This window comes from Glycine max, chromosome 19, assembly GCF_000004515.6.
Source record: "Glycine max cultivar Williams 82 chromosome 19, Glycine_max_v4.0, whole genome shotgun sequence".
In the NCBI taxonomy this organism is placed as follows: Eukaryota; Viridiplantae; Streptophyta; class Magnoliopsida; order Fabales; family Fabaceae; genus Glycine; species Glycine max.
In genome coordinates, this window is record NC_038255.2 from 47,770,983 (window position 1) to 47,793,684 (window position 22,702).

The 22,702-nt window shown below is 30.9% G+C and overlaps 3 protein-coding genes across 4 annotated transcripts; all 3 read left to right on the forward strand.

Annotated features, from left to right (window-relative positions):
* The first annotated feature begins 284 nt into the window (after positions 1 to 284).
* Positions 285 to 2,969, forward strand: LOC100777770 (S-adenosylmethionine synthase 1). The gene is made up of 2 exons (XM_003554521.4): positions 285 to 604; positions 1,550 to 2,969. The coding sequence occupies exon 2, from the start codon at positions 1,558 to 1,560 to the stop codon at positions 2,740 to 2,742; it is 1,185 nt and encodes a 394-aa protein (XP_003554569.1). The 5' UTR covers positions 285 to 604; positions 1,550 to 1,557; the 3' UTR covers positions 2,743 to 2,969.
* Positions 2,970 to 7,717: 4,748 nt separating this feature from the next.
* On the forward strand, positions 7,718 to 11,480 carry LOC100499642 (serine/threonine protein kinase). 2 transcript variants are annotated; one of them, XM_006603584.3, is made up of 8 exons: positions 7,718 to 8,014; positions 8,579 to 8,674; positions 8,921 to 9,171; positions 9,258 to 9,384; positions 9,610 to 9,883; positions 10,389 to 10,521; positions 10,625 to 10,711; positions 11,219 to 11,480. In XM_006603584.3, the coding sequence occupies exons 2-8, from the start codon at positions 8,590 to 8,592 to the stop codon at positions 11,345 to 11,347; spliced, it is 1,086 nt and encodes a 361-aa protein (XP_006603647.1). In that variant the 5' UTR covers positions 7,718 to 8,014; positions 8,579 to 8,589; the 3' UTR covers positions 11,348 to 11,480. The 2 variants fall into 2 exon arrangements, with proteins under 2 accessions (XP_006603647.1, NP_001237620.1); NM_001250691.1 differs by lacking the exon at positions 7,718 to 8,014 and having other exon boundaries at positions 8,590 to 8,674; positions 11,219 to 11,347.
* Positions 11,481 to 15,335: 3,855 nt separating this feature from the next.
* On the forward strand, positions 15,336 to 20,870 carry LOC100779373 (probable sugar phosphate/phosphate translocator At3g17430). Its single transcript, XM_003554524.5, has 10 exons — positions 15,336 to 15,519; positions 16,290 to 16,398; positions 16,518 to 16,625; positions 16,812 to 16,843; positions 16,921 to 16,971; positions 17,957 to 18,018; positions 18,114 to 18,375; positions 19,131 to 19,396; positions 19,499 to 19,587; positions 20,267 to 20,870. Exons 2-10 carry the CDS (start codon positions 16,297 to 16,299, stop codon positions 20,417 to 20,419), a joined length of 1,125 nt encoding a protein of 374 aa, XP_003554572.1. The 5' UTR covers positions 15,336 to 15,519; positions 16,290 to 16,296; the 3' UTR covers positions 20,420 to 20,870.
* The last annotated feature ends 1,832 nt before the right edge of the window (positions 20,871 to 22,702 follow it).

Genomic DNA, 22,702 nt, shown 5'->3' on the forward strand with positions numbered 1-22,702 from the left:
TTTTGCATTAATTAATCTTACGCATATGGAGTATGTAATTTTTATCAGATTAAAAAACACAAAAAAAATGAGAAAGTGAATATTAGTGGATATTTTTAAATTGAAAAAAAAAAGAAATTATGAATTATTTTTAAAATAATGGTATTTTTTTACTGCAGTTATTAGTAGTATTTTTAAAATAACAGAAAAAATGCTTACTAGTGGTATTTAAATAGTAGTAATAAATTACATTCAAGTGCCTTTGAAATTTTAACCAACGAATGATAATGGGATCTACCTGTAACATATAGTGCTACCGACACGGACAAGGACACGTTCTCGGTTAGGGTTGGTGCGTGACCGGCCGTATCCAGTTACAGAAGTGCTCCTCTCGCAAATCGCAATCTCACCAACCCCTTTGATTTGGGCGTCAAATCTAACGGCGACACCGCAGGTTCCGGTGTCCGGTCATGTGGGGCATTGATGACTATAAATAGCGAGACAACGTCCTTTGCTCTTCCCCACACCAAACGAGCCATTTGGGAGTTAGGTTCTGCACGCTCTGCTTCCAGCGAGTGTTCTTTCTTCGTTTCAACACCTTAATTTGCACACGCTGCTTCTTCAGGTTCGGTTCATCACCCTTCTCTTCTCTTCTTTGTTTTCTTTCATAACCCTAATCTTTCTTTAGCTTTGCTTTGCATCATTTTATATCCCTAAGTAGCATTTAGTTACCAAGTTAAACTGCTTGCTGTTTTGTCCTATCTAGACCGTTACGGTTATGGATCTGAATTTTATTTATAATTTTTTACTTTATTTAAATGAAATACTACTATTTTCTGCTGAGTCTTGGTCTTTTGTGGTATAGATCTGATGCTTTCACTACAATAATCCGTTCTAATTGTTTTTCTCTCACTGGATCTAGTTTTTTGTGCCTGATGTGATGCTGTTCATTTAGAATTTTTTGCTTGTTGAACTCTAGCATTGTGTTCGTTTACAAATGATTTCAATTAGGACTAATTTTTTTCCTAAGCGCCCTTTCAGTTTATGTTTCCATTCAAAATTAGAGTTTCATATCAGAAATCTGTGTAATAACCGTTTGCTTTAAAGTTACATGTTACAGGTTTTACCAAAATGAAATTCCAATTCTGATTGGAGAATAAGTGAATAACACCTAAAGAACTGCTTCCAAGTTTTGTCCTTCTTGAAATCCAATATATTCTGTCCAACTTGATGCCCAGGGATTCTTTATATATATATATATATATATATATATATATATATATATATATATATATATACTTTGCTATCGTTTTGTCTGCAATTATTTTTTTCAGGACCAAAAGCTTTTTCAAAAAAGTAGATCAAGATAAACTATTTTAATCAATCTTGTCATAAACTTTCGAGTTTTTCTTTCAATTTGTTGTAGAGATGCGTGCTTTAATTTATTCCTTTTGCAACATGATCTCGATTCTGGAGCTATCTACCATTCAAAAGCTCCAAGAGAAGTTGTATTTTTTTAAGGCTTTTGTGCTTTGTAATAAACATTGTGTTGTTTTTTTGTTTCCTGTAGCTTGAGAAATGGCACAAGAAACCTTTCTATTCACATCTGAATCTGTAAACGAGGGTCACCCCGACAAGCTGTGCGACCAGATCTCTGATGCAGTGCTCGATGCGTGCCTTGAACAGGACCCTGACAGCAAGGTTGCCTGTGAGACATGCACCAAGACCAACATGGTCATGGTCTTTGGAGAGATCACAACCAAGGCCAACGTAGACTATGAGAAGATTGTCCGTGACACATGCCGCGAAATTGGATTCATCTCTGATGATGTTGGTCTTGATGCTGACAAATGCAAGGTGTTGGTCAACATTGAGCAGCAGAGCCCTGATATCGCCCAGGGTGTGCACGGTCACTTCACCAAGCGCCCAGAGGAGGTTGGTGCTGGTGACCAGGGTCACATGTTTGGCTATGCCACTGATGAAACCCCTGAGTACATGCCCCTCAGCCATGTCCTTGCAACCAAACTCGGTGCTCGCCTCACCGAGGTTAGGAAAAATGGTACCTGTGCTTGGCTGAGGCCAGATGGCAAGACACAAGTAACTGTTGAGTACTACAATGACAATGGTGCCATGGTTCCAGTTCGTGTCCACACTGTCCTAATTTCCACCCAACATGATGAGACTGTGAGCAATGACCAAATTGCTGCTGACCTTAAAGAGCATGTTATCAAGCCTGTCATTCCTGAGAAGTACCTGGATGAGAAGACCATCTTCCACCTTAACCCTTCTGGCCGTTTTGTCATTGGTGGCCCTCATGGTGATGCTGGTCTCACTGGAAGAAAGATCATCATTGATACCTATGGTGGGTGGGGTGCTCATGGTGGAGGTGCCTTTTCAGGGAAGGACCCTACCAAGGTTGACAGAAGTGGTGCCTATATCGTGAGGCAGGCTGCAAAGAGTGTTGTGGCAAATGGCCTTGCCAGAAGGTGCATTGTCCAAGTTTCCTATGCCATTGGTGTCCCTGAGCCCTTGTCAGTGTTTGTGGACACTTATGGAACTGGGAAGATTCCTGACAAGGAGATTCTTCAAATTGTGAAGGAGAATTTCGACTTCAGACCTGGAATGATCACCATTAACTTGGACCTTAAGAGGGGTGGCCATAGGTTCCTCAAGACAGCTGCTTATGGACACTTTGGAAGGGATGACCCTGACTTCACCTGGGAAGTTGTGAAGCCACTCAAGTCTGAGAAGCCTCAAGCTTAAGATTGTTGTGAAGTTAATCACTCCCTTCAATGGATGTCTTGCTAGGTGTGGATGAATAATTTGCGTGTTCCATGACTACTACTACTTCATTCATAGGTCTAATGTCATCTCATCAATACTTAAACTGTTTTTTTTTTTCCTTTTCTCCTTTTACTCACAATTTATTTTTTGGTTATGCAATGTTACCGTTTTGATGCAATGGAAATTTTATCAGAATTTTGTACCAATTGATTGCATTTTGAGAGGGTGAAAAAGGTCTCTGCAATGTATTCTTTAACGAAATTGAAAAATTGTTTCCTTTGATCCTCCCAAGCAAACCGACATTGACCTTGGGGAGGAGTTCAAGTTCAACTCAGTTGCGCAGGTCACATTGACCGGTTTGATTTTGTAATACGATGATACAATAGGATTTGAACTCAAGCAATGACTTGTTTGGAATGCATCGACAATATTGATTTGATAACAATGATTTCCATTTCTTTTTTGGTACATTATTGTTATCCTATTTAAAAACTTGAGAAGTTATTTGTTGAATGAATGCTTTGCTGCGATGAAAGAAAGAAAAATAACTGTTATACATTGCTTTATATTTTACATTAAAATCTTATAGGAATTGTTTCTGCTTCAAGCAGGACATTTGCATTGTGTACTGATTGCAGTAGCATATAAAGAAAAACGTAAAAAAAAGTTATATGAAAAACTGTGTATGAGTATAATGATATTCCACGAGTGTAAAATTTTTACAAATTATTATAAATAACTAATGTAATTATTATGAAAAAAATCATTTTCAATTATATGATAATTTATAATTGAATAATAATATAATACTAAGAAAAAAAATTAATAATTTTTATTTATTTATATCAACATGTTTTAAAAATTGGTCTTTTCTAAAGGCAAAATAGACTTGCACAGAACTTTTACTTTGCTTGGACGTATTCCATTTCATCAAATCGTCCATACGTAACTTTTGGATAAGCTAAGCAACTAGAAAACACGCATATTATGTAAGAGACGGATATGATGCCACGTAGATATCAAAATGAGAAATGGTCGGAATATATTCTCTAATATATGCTTTCAAACATACTATTATTGACTGAAATATAAGATCACAAAATTTTATAAGTTATTTTTTATTTAATGAATATTACTTACGATTTTGTAGTTTTAATTAATGTTAGTCAATAATAAAGAACGTGTTAGAAAAAGTACAATGCTACTACTCCTAAATAAAAATATGGTAAGTTTTAAAATTATAATATGCTACATATTATCGTATACATTTATGGACGTTTTGAATACAATCCGAAATTGAAATAAAATTCTCGCCTTTTATGGATATTAGTTTATTTATTTAAAATTATCTAAAATATCATTTGCGTAGCATTGTTTTCTCCAAATATATCTTCTAACACTTAAGGATTAATTATTTTCTCTAAAGAAATCTTTTAATGGATAAGTGATGTTTGTTTCATGGTATAATTTGACATTCCTGGAAATAATGTAATTAAGAATGTTTTCCTGAATAAATTTTAAAATATGTTTGGTTAAATTTTAATATTTCTGGAAATATTTTAAAATTTTAAAATAATTATAGTAAAATAAGTAAAAATAGAAATTATAAACGTGTTAGAAAATGACTTCTGATATTATTATAATAATATCACTTTCTCCTCCCTCATCATCAAAAATAAATAAAGTAAAACATGACATTATTACTTTTCTAGAATTCAACAATACTCTAAATAAATTTTCAAAGCTGATAACAAATACTATATGAGTATACGAGACTAATTAAATTACTATATCAAAACAAAATGATTGTCCTGTCAAAACAAAATGATTGCAATTCAGACCTATATAATAATTTTTAAAGTTGGGACATAAAATCTGAAGGAGAAAGTGAGAGGTTAGTGGACAGTGGTCTTGCTCTAGGGCTTGAATGCGGACTAGACCCATTTTTGTTTAATTCTTTAGAATGTGAACTAGTTTATTAGGTTGCAGCTTAAGGGGAAAAAATAAGAGTGTTTTGTTCATTGTAAAGACTTTGAAACTCTTTGTATTAGTTTTTTGAAAAAGAGATAGAAATATATAAAAAATTGACAATAGACTAGTAATTGGGTTGAAACTAGACAATTCAAAAATATCAAATATAAAAAAAAATAGAGAACCAAAACTATAATATCACAAAACTATAGAAATCAAAAAGCGATCTGAAGCCTTATTATTTGTTTCAATCAATTGTCAATAGTTATATTAAAACTATCCCGCCATTGTTACATGTTGGCTAGACAGTTTTTCAATTTATTTTTTATTCACTTGGTTGCTATTTTTTTTCTGTTTTTATTTCTTAAAAAAATCGTGTATTGCATGAAGGGTAAACCATTTGTCAAACTATTGAGCTGTCATCTTTTGTTTCATAAATAAATCCCCTCAACAAATCAAGGATAATCAGCATATACAATGCTACTAGTCTGTTTGAACATTATAATACTTGGCGACGATTTTAGAGGTCTAATTGATTAAAACGTAGGTGATTTGAGAGGTATTTCTTTAGTAGCATAAATATCTTTCGAGACATATTTTCTTGTTAAGTAAAAATCATGTGTTTCACCTGAATATGTGAGTTTCATTTCAGAACAGGTAGAACTCACACAACCAATGAGAAATAATGTATTTAAAAGAGAATGTGAAAAAAAATGTTAAAAACTAATAAAAAAATACAATAGAGAAATTATAAAAAAAAATATTTATCGAAGATTATTATTAATAGCATCTAAGGACTGATTAAAAAAATAGCTTCTAAAGGGATTTGAATACGCATACGTAGAAATGATATTTTTTTAATTCTTTTTTTGTAATTTTTTTTTTTAAATTCTGAGTCCGTGTTGACTTTTAAATTACTATTTCAAGACAATAAATTTCAATCCGAAAGATTGAAATTCAATGTATCTATTATGCCAAAATAAAATAACCTTATTTAGCATAAAGAGTGGCTTGTTTACTTCTTAAGTCATCGTTAATTTATTTAAGTGGGTGGGGCTAACATAGTGACAAATAATTTGACTAAAAAATCATTATTTGATACTTTATGGAATATTATGGAGCTTATTTGACAAAATAACAAAGAAAAGGAAATGCATCATGGGTCTTATTACACGTTAATTGACTTTTTATGTTATACTCGAATATTTAGGGCATCGAATTAAAATTAGTGACTATTTCATGTATTAACTTCTAAAATTACTTGAAATTAAAAATATTATATATATATATATATATATATAATTTGGTAACAATCTGAAATTGCATCCGGATGATCTTGCTAACGTATAAGAGAAAACAAATGATTATACATTAACTAATGATTCTAGGAGTTGTTAAGTGTGATGTACATCTACTTATTTGTTAGATATAGTATATAGCAAATTATATCTATGACCTTAAAATACACAAGTGTAACTTCTTTAACAAACTTTTCCAAAAAAAAGTAAGTATACATTAGCAAATCATTATATATATATATATATATATATATATATATATATATATATATATATATATATATATATATATATATATATATATGTTTGCTTTTTATATAAAATTATCATGAAAGATAAAACAGGTAAAAAAAGAAAGCATACTTATATTTAAAAATGCATAAATAATTCATGTTAATGATTTTTTTTAACTGAATATGTTAATAAGTTATGCCACAAAGTCTATACTATTTTTAATGGTAACAATCATACAATGTGATTATTTTTTAAAGTAAATAACATGAAGAGAAAAACCAGTTTTTTTAAAGGCTGAAATATATATATATATATATATATATATATATATAATATTTTTCATACATTTAATATGTTTTTTTTAATTTACTATCTGAAAAATATTTTTATTATTATTTTATCATATGATATTTTCAAAATTTTACTTTTGCTATTTGTTGTCAGTATTGATTTATTAAATGATAACTTAACAAGTTAACAAAATATCTCATCATTCATTAAGTGATGATATAATAAACTAACATAATAACACATTATCATTTTAATAGATTTAGACTAATAATAAATAACCAAAGTAAATTTTGAAAATATGAAATAATAAAATAATTTTTTTTATGAAATAAACTGAAAAAAAATATATTACACATGTGAAAAACATTTTTGAGTATATATATATATATATATATATATATATATATATATATATATATATATATATAAGCCTATACAATGACACAATTACAAAAAGTATACCCTTGTAGACCCCTAATTCTACTCGGGCTTCAAAAAACAGGCCTCACCCAACCCGTATACAGTAACTATATCCGCTAATGTAACAAAAGCTTCAAGGAACTTCACAGAAAAAAAAATCTGTTGTTATTAGAATTTCTCATTGTAAATTATTTTTTTTATAAGTAAGGATCGAAGATGAGTATAAATTTTTTTACAATAACTTATACATCTTCCTCAATTAATTAAATTAGAATTTGTTGGTCCATTGTATTAAAAGTAGAAAATAGATTATATATAGATAATATAATTTTATATCATAAATTAATATGTATGATAAATTTATTGATTTTTAAAATAATTATTTTAAAATTTAAACTAATAATATTTTTTTATTAATTAACAATATAAAAAAATTTACATTAATAATTGATAATTATTAAATAATATAATATTGCATTACATATTATTGTTAATAAATCACGTAAATTCCTTGTGAAAAGTTAGTGATGAGCACTTTTTTTTTTTGTAAACTTCAATTTTTTTTTAAAAAATATGAATTTTAGTCATATGGACATTAAAAAAAAACCAATTAGTATGAGTCCTTTGTTTTCTTCCAAAAGTAGTGGTTAAAAAAATAATTTATTCGACTCAATTAATTGGATGTTAGTTGAACCCTGAACATGATATGTATATAGTAGATTCTTGATAATAGTAGCAGTAACAAATCGGTAGTTAAAATTGGAGTTTACTGCTACATTATCACATTGTGTGTAAACGTGTAAACAATGTTAGTTGGGTTAAAATCTTTGTGTATGTAATAATGGCATTACATTCTTTACTCTTACCTAATTATAAACATATCAAATTCCAATCTAGTCAAAATCTTGGACCGCTTTATCCTACGCCCTCCTCCCTACTTATCCTGCGCATATTTCGCCGTTTTCTCGCCGAGATCTTGAACTATCTCCTCCGTGTTCTCACTTTCTCAACTACACAATATTCTTATTGAATTCCAGGTACTCTTCGATCTATTATGCACTCTTCAATGCCTCTTACCTTTTTTATATTCTTAATTTCACTATTTTTTTTTGTGCAAAACGTGATATGGACGTGTAATAGTTGGTTTTGTTTTAGACTGATCCGTAACTGTTGGCTTCGATGTCAGTAGCAATTTTACTCTGATTGACGGAAATTCAATTCGTTCTGATTGATTTGCACTTGCCAATTGAATTTTGTGTGTGAGGAAAAGTTGATGTTGTGTTGTAAAATTTTCATGCACTAAAATGGAGGAGGTTCAATTACTGGTTCAAGATCAAATTATGGTGAATTAACAATATTAATCAATGTACTTGGACAAAAAAAATGCACAAATACGCTATTTCCTTCGTTCTTTATTTCTTTTGAGTTGTTCAATTTTGCGATTGCATGCTGCTATGATGTATCTTTTTTTTGGCAACGAAAATCTACATGGAAGTAGTATTTTCTTTTTCTTTTTTAATTGTAAATTTAGACTTTATATTCGAGCTTAGTATGTTAGCTATTAACTAGTGTGAACTGATGGAGTTGTGAATTATTATCAGCGGAAAGAATCATGAGTTGCTTCGGCTGTTGTGAGGAAGATGACTACCAGAAGACTGCTGAAAGTGGAGGACAGCATGTGGTAAAAAACTCAACAGGTAATTGGGTTCATATTAGCTTGAGGAATGCCCCAGGGATAATATACAGTGATCATAACTAACAAGACATCACCAGAGCAATCATGCATCTTTAAGTGACATTTCCATCTGAGTTTATTGAATCGTTAGTATGGGATTTAGTTGTCTAGATGCTCTGTTATGACACTTCATTTTGTTAATTTGTTTGATGTTATATTGCCTGAAATCAAATTTGATTTAATTAATGTGATAAATTGTATTATGCAGGAAATGATGGAAACAGTCGTGCATCCGAAACTGCAAAGCAGGGGACTCAAGCTGTTAAAATTCAGCCCATTGAAGTTCCTGAATTACAAGTGGATGAACTCAAAGAAATCACCGATGGCTTTGGAGAAAGTTCTTTGATTGGAGAGGGATCCTATGGAAGAGTATATTATGGTGTTCTTAAAAGTGGGCAGGCTGCGGCAATCAAGAAATTAGATGCCAGTAAACAGCCTGATGACGAATTTTTAGCCCAGGTATGTGTCAACCTATGCTTACTGTCTCGTCATTGAGGTTGTTTAGATCCAATAGACAATAAATCACTTGATTTATGAACTTTCAGGTTTCAATGGTTTCACGGCTGAAGCATGACAATTTTGTTCAATTGCTTGGTTATTGCATTGATGGAAACTCCCGAGTTCTTGCTTATGAGTTTGCATCTAATGGGTCTCTTCATGATATTTTACATGGTATGTGTGGTTTTGCTTCAGGAACCTACTATTGAGTATTGACACTTATGAACACTTGTTGAATTCTTTTTCTGTGTTAGAGGAATTGAGAATATTTTGGACTTTGATGTTAGTTTTTTTTTTTGGTGCTGTGACAAGCAACGGTACCACTTGAAGGATATATTTCTTTTATTAATTTTTTTTATTATATATTGTTATGATTTTATCATTGTCGTTTATATGCAGGCAGAAAAGGAGTTAAAGGAGCACAGCCTGGTCCTGTTCTAACATGGACTCAGAGAGTTAAAATTGCTGTAGGGGCTGCCAAAGGGCTTGAGTACCTGCATGAGAGGGCTGATCCCCACATTATCCACCGGGACATCAAGTCAAGCAATGTACTAATCTTTGATGACGATGTTGCTAAAATTGCAGATTTTGATTTGTCAAATCAGGCTCCTGACATGGCAGCACGTCTCCATTCCACCCGTGTCCTTGGAACCTTTGGTTATCATGCACCAGAGTAAGATGTGGATATCAGATTTTCAAGAGATATTGTATGACATGCCTTATTTGAGCCACATTGGTTAACTTATCATAGACTTCTTGATTTTGAGCATAATAGGTGAAGATTTAATGAAAAAGTAATAGGAAGTTTTCCTTCTTCCCTAGTTGACTAGAAGACACCGCCAATTCCCATACATTCTTTTTTGCGTCTGTGTTTCTTTATTAATTTTAACTAATGATCAATTTGGAAAAATTAAACTATTCTTGTATATTTAGTTAGTGTCCTTGCAATACCTTTTTTTTTTGTAAGTAAAGATTTATTGAGATAAAGAAGGCAGAACAAGTACATGATGTACAAGTTTTGTAAACAGTAAATATATGTTCCAGACTTTATAATAAACCTTCTAAACAGCACATCCCACATAAAAAAAAATACAAACAACCAAAAAGCCCCTTATATGTCAAAGATAAACTGCAAATTTGACTAATATCCACTGACCTGTCTAATCTCATGGATGCAGATATGCAATGACTGGCCAATTGAATGCCAAGAGTGATGTATACAGCTTTGGTGTTGTCCTTCTGGAACTTTTGACTGGAAGGAAGCCTGTTGATCATACACTACCACGTGGGCAGCAGAGCCTGGTTACTTGGGTAAATGCAAACCTCATTATTGCAATATAATTTCCTGTTGTCAAAAAGGAGAAAATTTAAAATGTAGGCCAGCTAGCTGATCCCGGTAACTGATGTGTTTCAGGCTACACCAAGACTCAGTGAGGATAAAGTCAGACAGTGTGTAGATGCAAGACTAGGAGGAGAATACCCACCCAAAGCTGTTGCTAAGGTATTCACTGTGTGTTGTAGTATATTTTTCTTCCTTTCTTTTTTTGTTATTATGCCATTTTCCTTGCCGAGGTGTTGTGTGTGGACTTGTTTGAAATAGGCCTATGAGTTAACAAACTAATCAAAATTACCTTAGATTAGTCACCTGCAGAATTCTTATATCTTTTGCAGTTAGTAAATGCTATGCATGAGGCCAAAACTTGAATCTAAAACCTTGTTATATAATTCCCTTTGGGAGAAATTTTATTGAGTGATTTAATTAGTTGGACGGCAATGGCTTTCCCTGTAGTTTTGTTCTCTGTTTTTGAACTTGAGAGCCAGTAACAGATATCGTAACATCACTAACATGAGAGCAGATAAATACTTAAATATAGTAGTAGTATACACTTTTTAGATGGACTGTCTTAGGAACCATAGGCACCCAGGATAGCCCTTGGAAAAATTGACTAATTACTTAACTAAGGCCAATATTAATGTATAACAGCAAGATATTTCTTAATTATTACAGATGGCCGCTGTTGCTGCCCTGTGCGTGCAATATGAAGCTGATTTCAGACCAAACATGAGCATTGTAGTCAAAGCTCTTCAACCTTTATTGAATGCAAGACATGGGCCTGCTGGTGAAACTCCAAACTAATCTTTGTCTATATTTATATCTGTATCAATGAGTATGTGCATAAGTGTGCACGTGAGATATAAGAAAGTGACTGCTTCAGAAGCGGATGGAAATTTGCTTGAACATGTTTATATATCCCATTGTTTACATTGCATTTATTTTGTTCATAATCCATAGGTTCTCTGAGATTTACTTGCTTTTATTTTTCTTTTTTGTTACTTGTTTGCTTAATTGTTTTCCTTCTTTCCATGTTCCTTCTGCCAGGATCATCGCCATCTTAGGTGAAATTTTTGCGAAAAACAACAAAAAAGAATACGAGAAATGTTAGGAACTTACTGCTCTTATAAATAGGGGTTATAAGATTGTGATGCAGGGAGAAGGGAGGAGAAGAGAGATCATGGATTTGAATCTTCCACTAACAAAAATAAAACTAACAATTAGTAATTAACCTTTGCTGATAAAAAAAAAAATACTACTCTTATAAATAGTTAAATACATTCTTTTCTATTAGTTGGAATTTTGTTGAAAATCATGAAATTTTGTGGGTCAAACTTCTCTTTCAACAAGCTCCATCCACGATTATAAATCTTGTTATTTTGACTAATAAGATCCAGTAGCATCCGTTTGAGCAATGAAAAAGATGCGGGGTTGCTATTCTCACCTCCAAAATTGCAATTCACACCCCTTATTTTTCAGATTCCACGGGAAGGTATTTTAGGAAATAAGAAAAAATTTCAGCACATGGGGGTGAAAATAGCAACTTACAAGTGATACTACAAGTAGTCCACAGGAAAGATTAAGAGAATAAAGCACTTTCTATTTACACTCCATATTTGCGGAGTACATCCCAAATCCCTCTTTTTACATCTTAATTATTCATTATGTCCTTTTCAATTAAAGGAGTACACTATCTTTCTGAAATATCATATATCTATTCTAGAAATGTATTTCCAGAACTATATATTATAGTTCAGAAAATAAGTATATATTATTTTAGAAAGACATTTATGGAAGAAATAAATTTAAGATCGATGAAGTTGTAAACGCTTATCTTGCATTCCCATGTTTGTTAGTCTTGTTTTCATCCTATTATTAGTATTCTTTAAACCTATCTAAAATCTTATTTTTATTCTAACTTTATTGTTTTTTAAACTCTAATTATGAACCCCATCTTCAACTAATGGTATATAAAAAAATATGATTTTGGCAAAGTTATGCCAAAAAGATATGCCAAACTTCGTCAAGAGTGTTGAAATCTTTGAAAATGGAGTGTCGGGATGCATGATGCATTAAGAAGCTCGCTCATGCTGATCGTAAATTAAGTTTAGTTTTGAAATTTTATTTATAGTATGTTTTTTATATTCTTATCATCATGCTTGTAAATTAAATAAGATTTTATTTATATTGGCAATATGTATATTTTTTATACTGTAGTAAATTGTTATATAATTGAAAGTGATTAACTTTTGTAATAATTATTGAGAATTGCATTTAAATGACTTCCAATATATGATTATTGCCATTAAAGAACAATATAAGATAGAATAAAAATAAGATTTTAGATATTGTTTAAAGAACACTGATGATAAAATGAAAATAAAACTAAAAAATATGAGAATGTAAGATAAGCATTTACGACGTCAACAATCTTAAGTTTATTACTGTTGGAAATATCTTTCCAGAATAATATATACCTATTCTAAAAATGTATTTCTAGAACTATGATGTATAATTTCAAAAAACACATTTATGGAATAGATATATGGCATTATGGAAAGATATTTCTGGAAAGGAAACCAGATACCTAGGGGTGTACTCTTTTAAGTAAAAAGGATATAATAGATAATTAGGATGTAAAAAAGAAGCTTCAGGTGTAATTGAGGGTGTGAATAGTAAGTGCCTAAGAATAAATGGAGAGATAGTAATTATTGAAATTTTGATAATTAATAAGTAAATTTTTTAATTTATGAAGTGTATATTTTAATTTCTAAAAAGTTAGACTTAAACGTTTTTAATAATAATACATTTTTGAGAATTAAAATATAAATTTTAGGAATTAAAAAATTTACAAAATTAAAAAAGATAAAATTAAAAATTATAAGAACTAAATAAATAATTAAACCTAAATAAATTATGTATTGCAATATAATGCATTAAACGGACAAGAACTGGGACACCTCAAATAGCAAAACCTCATGTGCAAATATGCACATTTGTGATCTGTTGTCATTGCAAAAATTGCAGCAAGTGGAATTCTCCTCCACATGATACCTTTTTAATAAAGGTGTGAGAAAAAGTGTGAGGAGGATAAGTATTTAAGTGAGTCCTGAAGAAGTTCTTTAGTGGACTATAGAAAATTCATTTCCAAAAATTTGAGACTTAGTTTTAATTTTAGTTTTTCAAATTATTATATTTATTGTTTAACATTAATATATTTACTTTTATTCTATAAATTACAATCATGCTCTAAAGAGTGAAATTCAATTAGGCAGTCATGATATTTTTTTTATCTTTTTAAAAATTCATTCTGCACAATATTTCAAAATTAGTCAAAATTTTCTCTCTTAATTATTAATTATCACAAACTATCATCCTTTTAATCCTTTTCTCTTTTATTTCAAATTAAAATTGTAATATTTTTAAAATAAATTTTAATAATTAAAAAAATTATATCACACTTAAATTGCTTCTTTTTTAATCTATGACTCAAAATATTTATTTATTATAAATGTTAATAATATAAAAATAAATATATATCTCTTGTAAATATCGAGACGAACAAAATCTCATTTTTTTACTAATAATTTAAACAAAATATTTATTTGTTAACAAATATTTGAGGTAAATAAATATTATTTATCTAAAAGGTTTTTTCTGAAAAAAAACAAATATCACATTGTTCTACCCTGTTAGGTTAAAAAATACAATTTAGTTTATTTAATTTAACAATGTTATGGTTGAAAAGAACATAATGTTTTTTTTTTTTTTTTTTGCATGGGAATCAAATATAGCATGAGAAGGATACAACAATTTACACACCTCATTTAATCAATTAAACTAAATCTCGTGTGAACAAAATGTTTCTTTTTTAAAAAAACATAATGTTAAAATAAATTATTTTCCCCTCCCTAATGGATGTGTCATACAGTGTCCTCTCGTATGTTTACATATAAAATAAAGTATACATTTTTTATTAATTAATTTTTTCAATGATTTTTAATATATAGTGATTTATTGAAAAAGTTATATATATTTAATATACACATATCATCCTCAAGTTTATCAAATTTAATAATTATATTATATTTAATAACGTATCAAAAAAATGTATATTTAATAAATATAATAATTAATAATATATAAAAAAATATTTTTTTAATTTATATGTTTATATAAATATTAAAGTATCAATATTAATAAAATACTAACTTAATACTTGTATGTAATTTTATTTTATTTTTAATTTAATTAATTTAAAATATTTTTATGAAAATAGTAATTAAAATAAATATTTTGTAAATATATATGATTAAATTTATCACAATACATACAATTTTATTTCATAATAATTAAAAGTATAAGTTCATATATATATATATATATATATATATATATTATGAAGTAAAACGTAATATATACTAGGAAAGAGAGTGTACATTTTAACACAAGGAGAGAAAGGAGTACAATAATTGTATCTCTAAAGAAATAATAACGTAAATGATATTTTAATAACAACTTTTTTAATGAAATGTTAACAAAATGTTACTGAAAGATTAAAATAGAGTAAAGTGTCATGCACTCGAATTTTTCAGGAAAGAAAAGTATAAATTTTAACAAAAAAAAATAGTAATTTAACAATTATTTGAGAGGATGTAAATAAAAAAATTACAAATAAAAACTCAAAATTTATAGTGATTTTAAATTTTAAAAAATAAAAGTAAATAAATAAATTAGGGAAATATAAATAAAATTACACTCATTTTACAGTGATTAAAAAAAGATTTAAAGCTTGAAACTTTTTAATGGAAATCTTTCCTTTTAAAGTGAAGGACAAAATCTCGGATTTATCGCACCTAGCTTCCTTTGTTGCAATTTCGGTCGCGTTGCTCTGATTCTGATTTTATGTGTTCCAATCTCTGGCCTGCCTGCCTGCATTCGCCATTCTATTTTTTCAGATCATCATAGCCTAGCCGGTAAATTCTCTCTCCTCTCTCTCTCTCTCTCTCTGTAATGTTTCGTTTTACGATTTTCTCTCGATTTTTTCCCAACTATGAAACTCATTGAATTTTGTATTCTCACAGTTATTCTTAATTTTCTTTATTGACCTTGTTTGTGTCGTGCAAATTCAGTATTACACTGTTGAATCAAAACTGTGTCGGAAGATTCTTAACTTTCCACGTACATAACGAATTCAACAGTACCCTCGTTCTATTTCTACGATGTGAATGTTGGTCGGTGCAACAACCACTGGGATGCTTTGCTTTCAAACACACATTAGTTCCAAATATATATTAATATTAGGAATCTATGCGGAGTGTGCTTTTCCTGATTTTAGTAAAGCACTTTAGTTCTCGTTTTGCACTTTCTTAATCAATTTCACTTTTAACTAAGAAATTGTGTTTATTGATAGTGAGCTGCCTGTTAGTAATTTTCATTTCCTTCCATTTCATATTTCATATTTGCTAGGGAGTTTCAAAGGGAAAGCTCTAATTGAGATCTGAGTTGAATACTTGCTAATCTTTTCAAGTGTGCATGACAATGAGAGCATTTTTCTTTATAGTGTCCTTTCTTTCTCATTTCAATCCATTATTTTTGTTTCATTCCCTGTTATACTAATCTGTGTCTTTGAAGAGCAATGACTGTGCCAATGAAGTTAACTGCACCAGAATAATAATGAACAGAGATAACTGGCTATCCTATGTCTAAAACTCTTTCATATGCTGGATTGCATTGAGTTTTTCAGGTTAGATATGGCAGTCGCTATGGCTATAATGACCAAGCAGCATCTGCTGACCTACATCTACCTTCTAGTTTACATTTCACTTTCATCAGGGGTTATTCTGTACAACAAGGCAAGGCACAGATATGCCAACAAATTCTATCTTTTCTGTTTTGTGATTAGCCTTATACTGTATAACTATAATTTATTTTGCTCAATCTCTTTCCTTTTATTGGCTTTGGTTTATTGCAGTGGGTCCTCTCCACATTGTATTTTAATTTTCCATTTCCAATAACACTCACTATGATCCATATGGCTTTTTCTGGTGCGGTGGCCTTTTTCCTTATCCGTGTTTTGAAGGTACAAGTTTGTTGGAGTTCCCGATGTCATTAGTTCTTGACTAGCTTTTTCTTTGCACTTCTCTAATCCCTTCTTTATTATTCTGTTCACTTACTGCTATTCTCATTAATAATATACATTAGATTTTTCTTGAAAATATCACTTAATTAACCAGATGATGTCTTTCCCCCTTTTCAATTGATGCAGGTTGTGTCGCCAATTAAAATGACCTTCCATATGTAAGAATTTTACATAGACACACCGTTTCACATTTCATTCAATATTTCTGGCTTCACACAGAGTGTCTTATTTGCAGATATGCAACTTGTGTGGTCCCTATAAGTGCCTTCTTTGCAGCTAGTCTGTGGTAAGCAACTGAGTTCATTGACTTAAAGTTGTAATTTGAGCAAAGCCATTAGTTAATTCACTAAATTGTAATGCATGTGTCTATGCCTTAAATACTCACCCATATTCAATTCTATGATTGTAAAATTAAGCTGGTGTCAGTTATTAATTTCCCTGTCGTTTTAGCAAAGATGATGATTGTCTGTTTCTGTCTCTGTCCCTGTCTCTCTCTCAAATGTCTGATCAGGGTTAAGGTGATCATATTTATCCTCCTACCCTTACTATGATTTCAGCGTGTGTTCTTCATTTTCATATTTGTGACTCATGAAAGCCTTTTGGTGTATGCACATGCTTGGGTGTACAGGGCCATTCTGTGTTGTGTCACAAATGATAATTATGAATTTTTATTTGTAGTTATGCAAATATTTAACTAACTTTTTTTATCAGAATTTTATAATGTATTTGTTATTCATTCTGCTGATAACCTTCTGCTTCTAGTTGGAAATCTGATATAACAAATGGTATCATTACAAACTTCTTGGATCAAGAAAAACAGTCCACCACAAATACAATAATCAATTTCTGTTTGCAGATATGAGAATTAGGAAGATTTAACTATCCTTTTATGAGGCATGTATGATGCTATGATATATATGATATTCATTATGTAGACAACCTGACAATCTCATGCATTTAGTAGGAAATTAGCTGACACAGCTCATGATTTCACAACATTTTCTGAGCTTAACAAATTTTTTAAAATCATTGATTCTATATCATTTAGATTGGGTTTTAATGCAATGGATGGCTTTTATATTGGTATCATAGTTGATTTATATAAAATCAAATAGAAATTGAGGTAAAGTTGTATTAATAAAGATTACTCTATTGCATAGCCTTTAAATAAAAAGTTCTATTAGTTGCTTTAAAAGCTAGTAAACTGCTCCTCAGTTTCATTACATGACTGTATTGTATATATTCGTTAAATTACTCTATTGTCTATTTAGGTTTGGGAATACTGCTTATTTGTACATTTCAGTGGCCTTCATCCAGATGCTTAAAGCCCTGAGTAAGTTAACTTTTGTGTATCATCTTTCCATTTGACATTTTTTTTTGCAGATAGACTTCCTTAATGAATGGTTGTCCCTTTCCTTTAATTTACAGTGCCAGTAGCAACATTTGTTGTGGCCGTTACTTGTGGAACTGAGAAATTAAGGTGTGATGTATTCTGGAACATGGTGCTGGTCAGTGTTGGAGTTGTCATTTCCTCCTATGGGGAAATTCATTTTAATGTGCTTGGTACAGTTTATCAGGTCACGGGAATAGTTGCTGAAGCTTTAAGACTGGTTTTAACTCAAGTTCTTCTTCAAAAGAAGGGCCTGACACTAAACCCTATTACTAGCTTGTATTACATAGCACCTTGCAGGTAGATGTGTTCTTTAGTATTTGAAAACCCATATATAGTTCTGATTATACTGGTGGGAGGGTAAAAAGCACGTGAAACCTTTTTCATCTCTATGGGATGCTGATGTTGATTTTGACCTGTATGTTTATAATGCCACTGAATATTGTGGGTTTTGTATCCCTCACTATATATGGCTGACTTTTTGCTATTGTTTGAATTAGCTTATTTTGTGTTCAGAAAAAGCTTATAGTCAAAATGTCACATGTATAAATCAGGCATGCCCTTCTGAAAGAATTTTCTATGTCTTCCTATTTTTCATCATGCATGTTATGCCCTGGGTAACGGAATACACATGGTATAATGGGCGAGACAAAGCATCATGGATAAAATATTTTAGGAACAAGAAAATTATGATGATTTTTTTCTTTATTATTTTTTATCTTTTGATCTCTGGTTCTTGTAATGTGTTTATTAATGTTCTTTTATCAATATGACTTTTTTTGGGTATCTTTGATTAATTTGGTGCTTAATGGAAGGCCTGTGGTTTGACATTGTGCTTCACCTGTAAATGATTGCTCTGCTGCTTCCTTCTTGGGTCTTGGGTGTATACTTATTTAGACTGCACTCACTTTGACTCAAGAAGGGGAATGAGGCTGTGTGGGTGGCACATTTTTAGGATACCTGTGTATTGAAAAAGTCACAGTACATTAAAGTTCAAGTTTACGTTTTTGTTTTATCTGCTTTAATATTGACCATTTACACACTACTGTATGCAGCTTTGCATTTCTTTTTATCCCATGGTATATCCTTGAGAAGCCTGAGATGGAAGATCCACATATGCAGTTTAACTTCTGGGTATTTTTCTCGAATGCACTTTGTGCTTTCGCATTGAATCTTTCCACATTTTTAGTGATTGGCAGAACTGGGGCAGTAACTATTCGGGTGGCTGGAGTTTTGAAAGACTGGTTACTTATCACTCTTTCAACTGTCTTATTTCCTGAATCAAAGATTACCGGGCTTAATGTTATTGGCTATGCTATTGGTATATGTTTCTTCGTTGAAAAGACATTATAGCATTTCAATTTCATTCATTCCATGGATTTATTCTAAGTGTCTCTTAATATGAATATTTTTGAATGGGCAGCTTTAAGTGGTGTTGTTTTTTACAACTACCTTAAGGTCAGGGATGTTCGCACATCTCAACTTCAAAGTATCCAAGATGAATCAGCAAAGGTCAGCCTTTTAAGTAATTTTTGTTTGCTTTATAGTTTGATCAGTATTCGTGCATTGTTTGTCGTAGGCCTATTCTTGTGTTAGATACTTTGAATGGTGATTCCATTTTATAATTTATTTCATGAATAAGCATTCCCATCTTTGTTAGCAGAAAAAAGCCGGGAATGGTGATTCCATTCCATGACCATTCCTTCCTAGAGAGGTGGAATCGGTGATTCCATGCTCCATGAAATGAGATTTATTTATTTTATTTAATATGCCTTCATTTATTTTACAGAATGATAACTATTATCCATTTTATTTTAATTTCTACATTTTAATTTATCTCCAACCTATCGTTCGTGTCCTATAAATAATTTTGATTACTTATCTCATGTAAAATTTTATTGAATAATAATTATATAAATATGTAAAAGAGTTTATACTTGTAAAACATAAAAAAAAATGTGAAACTTGATTATTATTCAAAGTATCCTAAAAAAGTATTTGCAGTATTTTATCCAAACATTGTACACGTGTTAATTTTTTTAGACATTATTCGTGAGAAAAGTTGCTTCATACTTTTTATCATGAAGGGATTTATATAATTCAGATAAAGTTTGATTTCATTACACATTAGTTTTAAGGAGGCATATTTATTGGTTCAACTTTTGTTCTTTGCCTTTTTCAATAAATATAGGAGCTGCAGACGGAGAAGAAAGCAGATGATGCCATGGACAACAAAGATGAGGCTTCATGGAATGATTCAGTTTCTGATACTCATTTAGATGAAGAAGCACCTCTAATCTCTTCGCGGATATCTCATTTTGGAGTTGGAAGAAAGCCAGCTTAGTGGCAATCTAGCTTAGAGTCTATAAAGAAAATCTCATATTGGAAGAAAGCCAGCTTAGCAGCAACCTAGCTTTTAGGGACAAAGAGCTTGCAGGAACCAAATCAAAGTATCTGTCTTACCTTTCTTCCCAAAAGGAACACACAAACGCCTCCTTCCAAAAGAAGAGGGATAAAGCAAGGAGAAAAAAAAAAGAGCGGAGGAAACATGCATATTCTTTTGATAGAGTTTATTAGTTTCATGTTTAAAGTATATCCAGTAGTAAATCGATTCATTCTTGTATAGGCTTGGCTTGACCATGCAGTGAGGGTTCTGTTTCCTCCAAATGCACCGTCTCTTATAACTGATTGATGATTCTTGAGTTGTCAGTTGCTAGTGTAGCCAATATGGAAACGCAGATTGACTACTGTTAATTTTAGTTTAGTTAAAATTTGAAAATGATATGGTTCAACAACTGCTGTGCCACCTCATTTTCTCCGGGACCTGCCTGCATCTTAAAATGAAAACTTTTCCATTTCATCCAATTTTAGGGAGATTGGTTATTCTTAAAATTAGTGGTTCATTAAATTGGGAGAATGATTATTCCTTGTAATTCATATAGGAGGAAAGAAATTCTTTACGTACTCTTTCATTTCACCATTTTGTAGTAAGGAAAGTTTAAAAAGAAAAATAGGAAAAAGACGCCAAAATCATAAAAGCATTTCTCCACACCCCAAAGATTAAATTCCATATGTGCATTTTCTTTCCAATGTCGTAGACCGTGTGGTTTTTGTTTTGTTTTCTTATTGGGAAGAGACCCTTGCTGATCAAACAGTCATGCAGAATTTGACTTTCCATTTGTATGTTTGCTCGATCTCAATTTCTTCATTTTTTTACTCAATCTCCAAATCTAGCTTTACTTTGTAGTTTGTAACAATTTTTGACAAATTTTGTTATGATTTGGTTTGGGAAGCTTGTCCGAGAATTGACGCATTGAAGACCCTGTGACCGAGGACATTGACCAACAGATTGGAGGAACCAATATTCAGTGAAAAGGATAAACCTACTGTTGCATGTTGCCATAGACCTATAATGCTATCCAAATCACATGATGCTGACCTTTTCATTGTATTTTTATTTTTTGAATTTCTTTATGAATATTAATTGAGCTGATTGCAATGGAAATTGCTGTTTTGTACGAAAACTTTTTCGTGCCACTTGCACGAATGTGTGTTTTCTCAAAAACATATTTTTATTTTTTTAATTAATATTTTTTTTTTAAAAAAAGTATCCATCCGGGTATGTGTTCCTGTGTTTCGTGCAACCTTTCCTTCGTGCTAGATAGCTCTGCTGGATTGCAATTGGACATTTTTATTTTTCTATTTCTTTGTTTTTCGCTATCGGTTCAGATTTTAGAGTGGCCCAAACTGGTTTGAACAAGTGAGGAGCAGCAACTTTGGGTCTATTCTAGTCCAAATCAAAGAAACGCGATAATAATAATAAGAATTAAATAAATAAGAGAGTGCATGATGCAAAATTAGAAATAGAAAAGTATAAATAAAAACATTTATTATATTACAAAATATTAAATAAATCAATGCTTACTATTTTTAAGCCATGTAAAGCATTTTATAGAATGTATTGAATGTTTCCGTTTATATATATATATATATATATATATAATGTATATTTTAAGTTTTATCTGAATTTAAAATTATTAATGTAATATGTATTTTTTAAAAGAACTTTTAGGAAGTGCAGATGTATTTTTATCCTGGAAGTTCCCAACCAGGATAAGCATGAATTTGTCTTGCAAGCTGCTATAAGTTTTATTTAGTTAATAAAAGGAACGAAAGGAAAAACTAAGCAAGGATGCAAATGTCGAGTGCTAATGCTTTATAAAAACTCATTAAAATAGAAAAGAAAATAAAAGAAAAAATTTGTGATTCTTAAATAACTTTAAGGAAACAAATATCACCAAATACAACAAAGGTATCACTTTAAGGAAACAAATATCAATTTACTGGATAGCTCGAGGAGAAATCAAGGAAGAAATGGATTGTGTGAAGGGTATTCATCCTTTTGCCTTTTGTAAGCCCTGCGAGACAGTAGCAGAAAGAACAACTACTTAGTTTCTTAGTAATATGAAAAGAATCAGCCACAAGATTAACTGTTAGCCACCTCGAAGCATTAAATCCTCCAACCGCAAGTGTTCACACAATGATTAGAAGCAATGGGACTTTAATCATAGCATGACTTTTTCTTCCTCCATGAGCCCTTGGTTTTTAAATGACACACAGGAGGTTA

Coding starts and splice junctions, on each gene's coding strand:
- LOC100777770 (XM_003554521.4), top strand. CDS start 1,558: ATGGCACAAGAAACCTTTCTATTCACATCTGAATCTGTAAACGAGGGT.
- LOC100499642 (XM_006603584.3), top strand. CDS start 8,590: ATGAGTTGCTTCGGCTGTTGTGAGGAAGATGACTACCAGAAGACTGCT. Junction 10,522..10,624: donor AGCAGAGCCTGGTTACTTGG/GTAAATGCAAAC, acceptor GATGTGTTTCAG/GCTACACCAAGACTCAGTGA. Junction 10,712..11,218: donor CACCCAAAGCTGTTGCTAAG/GTATTCACTGTG, acceptor TAATTATTACAG/ATGGCCGCTGTTGCTGCCCT.
- LOC100779373 (XM_003554524.5), top strand. CDS start 16,297: ATGGCAGTCGCTATGGCTATAATGACCAAGCAGCATCTGCTGACCTAC. Junction 16,626..16,811: donor TCCTTATCCGTGTTTTGAAG/GTACAAGTTTGT, acceptor CAATTGATGCAG/GTTGTGTCGCCAATTAAAAT. Junction 16,844..16,920: donor ATTAAAATGACCTTCCATAT/GTAAGAATTTTA, acceptor TCTTATTTGCAG/ATATGCAACTTGTGTGGTCC.